Source organism: Xenopus tropicalis, chromosome 8, assembly GCF_000004195.4.
Source record: "Xenopus tropicalis strain Nigerian chromosome 8, UCB_Xtro_10.0, whole genome shotgun sequence".
Taxonomy (NCBI): domain Eukaryota; kingdom Metazoa; phylum Chordata; class Amphibia; order Anura; family Pipidae; genus Xenopus; species Xenopus tropicalis.
The window spans coordinates 123,494,723-123,505,318 of NC_030684.2; the positions used below are offsets into that span (position 1 = coordinate 123,494,723).

Sequence of the window (10,596 nt, forward strand, 5' to 3'; positions counted from 1 at the left end):
TTGATATATCCGATCCGTAGCTGACATGGAAATGGTCAGGGTAAAAGAGAAAATTACATCATACTTACTGTGATTTTTGTTTTCTGGCCATTCTCCATGTTAGAAATGTTTTCCTACCCTATTCTCTATCATAAAGGAACCTCAATGAATACACCAGAGTGCCCTTCTCTGCCTTAGACTTATGAGAAAAAGTAAGTTTTAATAAGTTTGACAATTGAGAAATAATTTTTATGAATAAGTAATAATTTATGCTAAGTTATGATGAGTTAGTATTTATGAGGTTGAAATTGATCTATTTAATTTGAATAAATAAAGTGAATATATGGATGTTGAGAAATTTAGAGATGCAGTTAAAGACAAATGGATCAATAGAATCAAAAAGATCAGGACTGCTAAACCCAGGAGTGACTCTGCTGGTCTCGAACAGGGGAAATAAAGGAGTGGCAACCTGACCTATACAAGTGACTCTTTATATGCGCATCCTATATTTTGTTTGTGAGTGTATTGGTTAAGTTTTATTGTATTTAGTAATTAAGTTTTTACACATATGAATTGGCCCCACAGTAAGCGCATGGAAAGGGAAGGGAAACGGATAAGTCATGAAATTAACCAATCCTGGGTATCCACCTATTTGAAGTGGTTCCTAACACTACCTGAATAAAAGGAGGTGAAAAAGAAAAAGCAGAGAGTCGTGGGTTGAAAGTGAGCTATTGGATACTGTATAAACCCAAGGGGGTCTGTAAGTAGATTTGGGAAAGGGTACCATAATTTGGCACAAAGAAGGGTGTTATAAGCAAAGTTATCACTGGTGATTAAATGATGCACATATGGGATGCACTTTGGAAATTAACAGTATCACTATTTTTTTTTCTCTCTCTTTTCTTTTTTTTTTCCTCATAAGACCTCATTGCCAAGTCTAAGGCAGAAGAGGGTACTTTGGAGTATTCATTGAACTATATTTTGACCTGGGACACGAGGTATCTGAAGTGAGTAGCAAACCCTGGAAATTGCACTAATTAATATTCATAAAGGAACCAGGCAGCTTGGTAGTTAGACACCTGTGTAAGGGAGTGGGGAGGCTTTAAAGTTTTTGATAGGGGAGGGTCTTCTGTCTGGGTGCAGGCACACGTATTGTATTTCTGCCTAAAACTGCATATGGCAGCATTCTCAGGCAGAAATACACCCCATGTACCTGCACTCGAGCGTATTCAGTGCTTGTGGGTGCAGGCACAATAGTAGATTTGTACAGTATCGGGGCAGCTTCTCGGCAAGCGTTTTTCAGCTTGTGGAGAATACGTTCTGTGTGACATTAGCCTTAGTCTCAAATACACAATCCTTCATGCTTCATAAGACCTGAGATGTGCAGATTTCTGCTTCAGGCTCGATTTCGTCCTGTGATGAACTGCACCCAGGCCCTCTTACTACTGTGTATTATGTGAGTTTGGATTCTTATTCAAATTCAATCCACATTTATTTATTTATTTTTCATTCGTTCCTAAAAAAAAGGCTGTTTTCATTACTTGGCATTTGTGAATTTAGTGAAAATGAGATTTTTCATGGTTAAAATGAGTTGATAAATTGGCCTCATAAAGAGGATTTTGACATAAAATTCATACTCTTACATTTCTTCCCAAAATCCACTCCGTGTGTCTGCACATGTTATCAACCATGTGTGCCATTGTGTGCCTCTGATCCACCTCATATACAGTAAGGACAGTATTCATAGTCCTTTGATCACTTGGTCTTTTTGACGGTTTATTATTTTATTTTCAAGTTTTCAAATTAGATTTTATCGCTTCCTACTCGCAATGGTGTTTGCAATCATGGAAATTAATGCATCAAATGATCTTTTACCCAATATAACGCTGGGCTTCCACCTCTATGATTCCTGTTATAATGAGATACGGTCACTAATTGGAGCAACATGGATTTTATCTGGGAAGAAAAATGGAGTGCCAAACATTCACTGCAACAAGGATCTTATGCCACTGGCTATTGTTGGCGACTTGCCCTCTAAGGCCTCAGAGCCCCTAGCAAGGATCTTGGGATTGTACAGATATCCGCAGGTACATTACTGTGATTATAATTAGAATAAAAACCACAGGATCATAAATGAAGTACTTTATTATATGCCTCATTTACAATCACAAGGGTTATTTATAACTGCAGGCTAGTGTTAAAAGTGCAATTTTCAAATTCAAATTGGAACGTTTTTTCCCAGAATTCCAGCCACACAGTGAGTTGCACCTACAATAAATACACCTGATGTGTCAAAAATAACACAATTTCATAAACCAGAGTAAAGTTGTGGCTTATGTGTCACTAATGGCACGCAATGTTAAAAATTGCATTAGCGCATGGTTCTTTTGACACCGTTTGCTGAACCTATTAACACAATCCATTGTGGGATCCCAGGAATTCCCATCATGTTAAGGGTGATAGTAACTGCAGGGTTCCTAGTTGCCAATAGATGCACTTGCACATGATTTATCAGGAGAGACAGGACAGCTGCAGTGGAGCTTTGCCCAATATGGAACTGCAAGGACACAAGTACTTTCATTAATGGTGTCAGTACCTGACATATCTGCATCCAAAATAATTGTGACCACACTGTGCTTGTAAATTGGATGCAAGGTTGTTCATATTGGCCCTAGTATTTCCATCCACACATGTTCCTTGTGCTTCGGCATAGTTGGGCTGAGCACGAATATGTCCGTCTTTCCTTTTCTGATGAATCATGAGCAACAGAGCCTATTGTTACACAACTAAGATACACAAAGTGACATTAACACAGCATACAATGTTAAAATAAATATATATTTAAGAAATAAAGTTATGTAGTAAACAGATCTAGTCGCCTACAGCAACCAACCAGCAGGTACCATTAATAGAGATGTAGCGAACTGTTCGCCGGCGAACAAATTCGCGCGAACATCGGGTGTTCGCGAACGCGTATGTTCGCAGTTTGGGTTCATTTTATCGTCGCAAAAGTATTGTACAATACGCCGCACAAGTCACACATGGCGTTTTTCCACAAATCCCGTTTTCATGGTGTTTAGCGCGACATAGCAAAAAAGCCGCGTATTTTCGCTAGAATAGCTTGCGTTTTTTGCGCATCTCTGTGCCAACAAAGTATTTTTCAGAGAAGTTTTTGCCCTTGATCCCCCTCCTGCATGCCACTGTCCAGGTCGTGGCACCCTTTAAACAACTTTAAAATTATTTTTCTGGCCAGAAATGACTTTTCTAGTTTTTAATGTTCGCCTTCCCATTGAAGTCTATGGGGTTTGCAAAGTTCGCGAATATTCGCGGGTTTTGGCGTAAGTTCGCTACATCCCTAACCATTAACATCTCTTTATAGACAATTGCCTTATTGGTTACAAAGAGTTACTGCACCTGGGCAAAACCTGTCTCTTTTATTACATTACCCAGATCAGATGGTCTAGAAAAAAATATCTGATTCCTAAAAAGGAATTCTCTTATAACTTTATGTTCCTGCACTAGAGGCATTGTTGGCAAAACCTTTCTCTGGATTAGCAGTGTTGGGTGTTCTCTTTAAAGGTAAAAATGGAAGGGCAAGTGTCTTTTTCCAGCTCAGTACAAGTGTAATTATTTAACCAATGCAGTAATTTGGGATATATAGCTATCCACAGAATGATAGAGTTGAGTTATATCTTTTTTTCTTGCTGTTATTTTTCAACAGATTAGCTATGGTTCTGTACTGCCTGTGTTGAGCAATAAAATTCAGTTTCCATCCTTCTTAAGGACAGTATATAATGCTGACTATGATTTTTTTGGCATTGCTCATGTGGTTAAGTACTTCAACTGGACCTGGGTGGGTGTTATATCCTCAGATAATGAATTGAGGATATTGGGTGCTCAAATTGTAACTAGAGAAATAGAGAAGAATGGTGGATGCATTGCATTTCAAGAGACACTTCCTATAATCAACTCCATGGAGTCTGTCTACCGTATCATTGGACTTGTCAAGAGATCCAGTGCAACAGTGATCATTTTATTCTGTTCCATAGAAGTCCTTGTCCCTTTAATGGAACTGGCTTCTTTTCACAATATCACTGGCAAAGTGTGGGTAGAAATGGCAGGCTGGTCCATTACTTCTAACTTCCCTAGGACTGACATCTTAACAACCTTAAATGGGAGCCTTGCATTATCACCTCAAAAGGGGAAAATTCCAGGCTTTAAGGAGTTTCTTTATAGCATCCATCCTTCCAGATTTCCAGATGATCCTTACATGAAGACATTTTGGGAGAATGCTTTTCACTGTATTTGGCCAGGAAATGATGCAGTCAATAATACATCTCCAGCACTGCTTAAAGAAGACATTGTTTGGTGCACAGGAGAGGAGAGACTGGACAGTATTGATCCCAATATATATGATGTCTATAACTTTAAATACACATATAGAACACATAACGCAGTCTTTGCACTAGCTCATGCTTTGCACCAGATGAAGAACTGTGTCCCAGGGAAAGGGCCTTTCAAGAATGGATCTTGTGCTGATATTTATAACCACCGGCCTTGGCAGGTACTGTATATAATGCACAGATTAAGTTGTGTGAGGGAGCTGCATTCATTCATTTCATAGAAATGTTTCATTAAAGCCGGTGCCAAAAAGCCCCTGTATATATTGTTATAGGATATTATGACTTCATTAGATGTTCCTTTATTCTTTTCTTTCAAGTTATGTATAGTGGAACTGTTCTGCTATTTATGTGCAAATATCTAGAAAATGCATTCAATTTAATGTAATTATGAAGCAGCTTAATATAGAACTCTCTGTGTTGTTGGGTATATTTAAGGCATCTATCCCCGTAAAACTGTTGCATGTATGGGATATGTTGGATATCAAGAATGTGGAGATGTTTAGGCAGCAGTGCACAGTGGGTAAAAAGGAAAAAAATTAAAAGAGAAATAAAATAGTGGTTCTTTAGAAAATATTCTGCAATGGAAAATAACCCCCACATGAGGATAGATGTGAAAGCTTTAATGTTCAATGTGCCTGAGTTACAGTCTGTTTAATGTCATCATCATCTAAAAGCACCAGTTCCATTTATATTACATTAACCTCCTGTGATCTGTTTTAAAACAGTCATTAATATTTAATACATAGCCTTAGGAACAGTTTTTTCTGGTATATGAGAAAGTCAGCTGTAACGTAATAGTGCCATTGGCTACTTATTTTGTGACCATTAGCCAACCTGAAATAAGTCTTTATATTCCTCATTGTTACATCTTCCAAATTCCCTTGTTGCTCACCTGTTAACAAAGGTTTTGGATTGCATAATGAAATGTCTAGATATCCCTGAAGCCATTTGCTAAGCTGCAATCACTGAAATTACATATTTGAGGTCTCTTAAGGTAATTGTCATAACAGTGGCTACATTTGTAAATCTTGCAGACACACAAAGTTTATCACTGTGTAAGATTGCAAAAAATAAGAGAAAACAAAAATATGTCATGCTTTTAATGCAACACTCTTTTTGCGATGATTCTGTATTCCATTGTTTTTACTCTATGAAAATAAACTATACAAATAGTGCCATCTTTTCTCCTAGCTGCTTCATTACCTCAGAAAGGTAGACTTCAACAACACAGCAGGAGAAAGAATATATTTTGATGAGAATGGGGATGTCCCTCAGTCTGTGGAGATTTTGAACTGGCAGCTGTTCCCTAATGGAAGTAATCAGTATGTCTCTATTGGTAGTTTTGACTTCGGCTCTCTAAATGGCGAGGGGCTCAGTATTCAGCTAAACAAGATTTTATGGAATGGAGGACACAGCCAAGTAAGTTTTATTGGACTTAGTTTTCTGGAGCCAGAGGCATGCAGCTCTCTCCTCTCTCCCCTCTCCTGCTCCCCTCTCCCTCAAGAATGCTAAGAACTCCCTCCCCCCTTAGGAATGTGGATCTGAGCCAATCAGTAGGAAGCTTCCTCATAGTCTAACTAACTGAGCATGTACACTGGTCTGGGTCTTGGTGCAGGAGCCAGGCATTATGGGAACTTTCTTTACAGAGCTCAGCATTTTTTTTCCTCTGATAATCTGAATGTGAGAAATATGGGGAGACATAAGGGCACTAATGAGACAACTGAAGGTATGCCTGCAGCTTGAGATTAACTCTTTATTAGCCTTTCCTTCTCCTTTAATGTACATTAATATTTTGAAAAGTAGTTTTTAGCATCAGTATCACTTTAAAGACAGCCCATTTATCAACATTCTCATTTTAGTGATTTCTGAAACCACCAGAAAAATATTTTTCACTAAAGAAAAAATCAAATAATTTATCAACAGCCTTTTCTAAAAGTACAAGAAAAATGGATCAAATCCGAAAACCTCAAAATCCTCATTTTCGTAAGAATTTTCTTGTTCCTACAAATTTAAAACAAAACTTTTAAACCACAAAGCAAAGGAAGATCGTTACAATTTGCCTCCGATTGACTTCTGCATGAGCGTGGCTTTTAGATGCATAGTTTTGTATTAGTGTTTTGTTCTGGCTTTTTAATAAATAAATAATTTCTTTGTGGTTTAGAGTAATTAGTACAATCCATGATTTTTCTGCTAAAAAATACAATTTAAGGAAATGAAAAAGTTACAAAAGTTAGTAAATGGGCCCCTTAGTGATGGCAGAGAGCAGTGTTATCAGGCCACAAGCCAATCCTGCCTGTAGACCAAATGCTGATTATGAAATGTAATTGAATTGGGCAGATTTAATTTGTTTTCATGAACTTTTTATTTACCATTTATTTATAAGTTAGAAATGAATCATACCCAGGCTGTCAAATACATAATTATTATATTTTCTTCATAGGTCCCAAGTTCGGTTTGCAGTGATCCATGTCCCAAAGGCTACAGAAGAGCTGCAATTCAGGGGCAGAAGATCTGCTGCTTTGATTGCCTGCCATGTTCTGAAGGAGAGATTCTCAACCCAAATGGTTTGTAACATTAGCATTTAGTTATTGGATAATAGATATTAAGGTTGAGGAAAATATACATTTAAATCCATTCTTCTATTTTACCTAAATACTACCATTCTTCTTCTGTCTAAATAAACAGAAGAAGTTGCTCAACACCCTCACCTTCCTATTCCACTTTCTGGGTAAGAGAGTACAAGGTAACCCATGTTCTACTGGTACTACTCCGGGAAGGTAGCTACTAAACTGAAATAGAGGTTACACAAACATACTGCAAATAAACAGATACAGCTGTTTGTGGCCACTGAATGTGGCAGAACAGACAGGGCCTGCTAGTGGGTCAGGACCCTAAATTAGGTCCCCATGTTGACTAGGGTAGCCCTCCAAGATGCCTATTTTCAATAGCAAATATTAAATAAAATAAACTTTATTGTTAATTCAAAACCAGTTATTATGTTGAGAAGCTGAGTCCCAGACTAATTCTAGGTACATGGGAGAAAGGTGCTGAAATTTGTATTCTTTTCAAAAGCCCCACTTAGGAAAAAGCCAAGCTAACTGGAGCAGAAAACCTGCCTGAGTTCAGAAACTCAAGCAGGGTTTTAGTAAATGGTTATTCAAGCCTAAAAGGGTCCCCAAAAGTGTCCCACAGTTGTCTCTGTTCAACATGGCCCCAAGTGTCTACAGTATAATAGACTATAATGAAAGCTACGTGAATTAAATACATAGTTAAAAGATACTTTCATGCCCCTAAAACACTCTCCTGTCAGTATTTAGGCATGAGAAGGAATACAGTAGATACAATGGTTCCATTTATACTAAAGGTATTGCCACCAGACTTTTTGGCCAATTTACAAACATATCTCTTGTAAAGAGATGCAAGGCTGCCCAAGGCTTACAGTTACACATACAAAATTTATATTAAAATAGACAATAATCCCATGAAAAATCCTCATTTAGGATTGGTGCCTCGTTCACTCATTATTCCTGGAGACATAGACCACTAAATTGCCAGTTGATCTTAAGCAGGAGATTGATTCCCTGCAGTTATTTCCATATATGTTTAAAAATCCCTAACCCATAAAAACAACAACGAAGCCATCAAAGGGAGGGGCCCCTCATTACTGAAACATGTATACAATATGTATAATAGGTAATAAAGGTATCACTCTAAAAATATATTACCATTATAATATGACTTTATGAGCATGACATCGCCATAACATGATAAAGTCGTGTGATCATAATATATCAAGTATAGTGCTTAGTAAGGCCAAACTTTGATTCTATTTCAGCTAAATTCAATGATTCCGGTGATGGTTGAATGAATGCAGATCCAAAGATGTGTAATCCAAGTATCAAGTGGTCAGAAAAGTGGTAAAAATTTACTGCACCTCCTAATTTATATGTGCAGACAATGATATACTTCTGCAATCTAATAATTAAATGAACATATGTTATAATCAGAGGACAGAAAAAAGATCAGTAGCACATACTATATTCAAAGTGTGTCTTTAAGTACTTCTAGAGGCAGCATGTAGTCACTGTTGTGTGTAGGCTTAACTCGCACACACTCTAATGCAGATTTAAGTCACATTATAGGTTGTGCCAAAAGTTTAAACAAAGTCAGTAGCACATGCAATATTTGAGGCACACCACTGAATACTTTTAGACACTTACATCTGATCAGAGTAGCTATTTTAACATATACATACAGTGAAAAATCCATTGTCCTTATACTTATGACACAAGCTGGGATTCAGATTGCAATCATGTACATATGGTGCAGAATCCAACCAATATTTAGCATTCGCATCCACAGCTGCATCCAATCAGTTCACACCGGGTTTCTGTATGAAATGGCCTTACTGCAACAGAATGAGGGGGGCCACCTCCTGGGACATTCATACTGTGCCTTCTTCTCTCTGTATAACATTGTTTCTGTTATTCTAGATGACAGTGAATGTCTCAAGTGCCCAGAAGACAAATGGCCTGATAGCAGAAAAGAAGAGTGCCTACCAAAACCCATTAAGTTCCTTTCTTATGATGAGACACTGGGCTCCACTTTAGCTTGTATTTCAGTCTTGTTTTGTCTCCTTACATTTTCAGTGTTCTGCCTGTTTATAATCAAAAGAAAGACCCCCATAGTGAAGGCAAATAACAGAGATCTCAGTTACCTACTTCTCATCTCCCTCATGTTTGGCTTCATGTGTCCCTTGGCATTCATTGCCAGACCCAACCGGATAATGTGCATGATACGCCAGGTCATGTTTGCTGTCATTTTTTCACTTTGCGTTTCTACCATACTAGCAAAGACTATCACTGTCATAATGATATTTAGTGCTACAAATCCAGACAGTAAACTAAAGAAACTAGTGGGACTAAGAATACCCATTTATATTGTCCCAGTGTGTACCATGGTTCAGGTAATTCTATGCATAGTTTGGCTGACCACAGAAGCTCCATTTGCAGAGTTCAATATGGCAGCAGAAATAGGAATAATAGTGATTGAGTGCAATGAGGGGTCCAGGGTGTTATTTGCTTGTGTCTTGGGGTACATGGGTCTCTTAGCCTCCATTAGTTTATTTGTTGCCTTTCTGGCTAGGAAGCTCCCTGACACATTTAATGAGACCAAGTTCATTACATTCAGTATGTTGGTATTTGCCAGTGTTTGGGTGACATTTATACCCGCTTATCTCAGTACCAAGGGGAAACAGACAGTGGCAGTAGAAATCTTTGCCATTCTCTCTTCAAGTGCTGGGTGTCTTTTTTGCATCTTTTCCCCAAAATGTTATTTAATATTATTGCACCCAGAAATGAACAGCAGACAGTACATCACAGGGAGAAATACTAGAAACCAAGGGATACAATAGGCATCTGAACTTATCTGCATTTTATTAGAATTACATATACTAATTGATTCCCCACATTATGGATTCTGAAACATTCATCTTTACACTTTACATTATATATGAGCACAGATGCCAACATATTGAGTTTAAAAGTAAAAAGCAGTCATCTTTTTAGAACTCTTCTGCTTTACAGTGTTCTCCTGCTTCATCTTTGGAATGTACCATGTATCTGAAACATGAGGATATAATATTGTATATTGACTATGGTGTGTTTTGCAGAAAAACTGAAAATAGTAGGGTAATGTAATAAAATGTTCCCTGTTCTGTTGTGATCTTTAATTCTACATCCTAAAAAAACAAGAAATATATATGAAATTATGCCCAAAAGCTGATTAAATAGCAGAGCCTTTGAGATACAAGTTTAGGAAGTTTTATTAAGACACCCAGCACTAATTAAAAGTAAAGAGAAATCCCATTCATTCAATACAAGGGAACTTATGAAACAAGGGCTATATTAAATCATTTAAATGCATAACATTGCATATACAGGTTTGGGATCCCTTATCTGGGAACCCGTTATCCAGAAAGCTCAGAATTATGGAATGCCCGTCTCCCATAGACTCAATTTTAATCAAATAATTCAGAATTTTTAAACTGATTTCCCTTTTTTCTGTAGTAATAAAACAGTACCGTGTAACGGATTCCCAACTAAGATATAAATAATCCTTATTGGATGCAAAACAGTCCTATTGTGTTTAATTTATGTTTTATTGATTTTTTAGTAGGCTTATGGTATGGAGATCCAAATTACAGAAAGACCCC

General features: G+C 37.4%; 1 protein-coding gene across 1 annotated transcript; it reads left to right on the top strand.

Annotated features, from left to right (window-relative positions):
• The first annotated feature begins 1,808 nt into the window (after positions 1-1,808).
• On the top strand, positions 1,809-10,277 carry LOC100490312 (extracellular calcium-sensing receptor). Its single transcript, XM_031891753.1, has 6 exons — positions 1,809-2,066; positions 3,701-4,543; positions 5,574-5,841; positions 6,319-6,365; positions 6,823-6,946; positions 8,876-10,277. Exons 1-6 carry the CDS (start codon positions 1,809-1,811, stop codon positions 9,793-9,795), a joined length of 2,460 nt encoding a protein of 819 aa, XP_031747613.1. The 3' UTR covers positions 9,796-10,277.
• The last annotated feature ends 319 nt before the right edge of the window (positions 10,278-10,596 follow it).

Coding starts and splice junctions, on each gene's coding strand:
- LOC100490312 (XM_031891753.1), top strand. CDS start 1,809: ATGGTGTTTGCAATCATGGAAATTAATGCATCAAATGATCTTTTACCC. Junction 5,842..6,318: donor TTTTCTGGAGCCAGAGGCAT/GCAGCTCTCTCC, acceptor CTTTTCTAAAAG/TACAAGAAAAATGGATCAAA. Junction 6,366..6,822: donor ACCTCAAAATCCTCATTTTC/GTAAGAATTTTC, acceptor TTTTCTTCATAG/GTCCCAAGTTCGGTTTGCAG.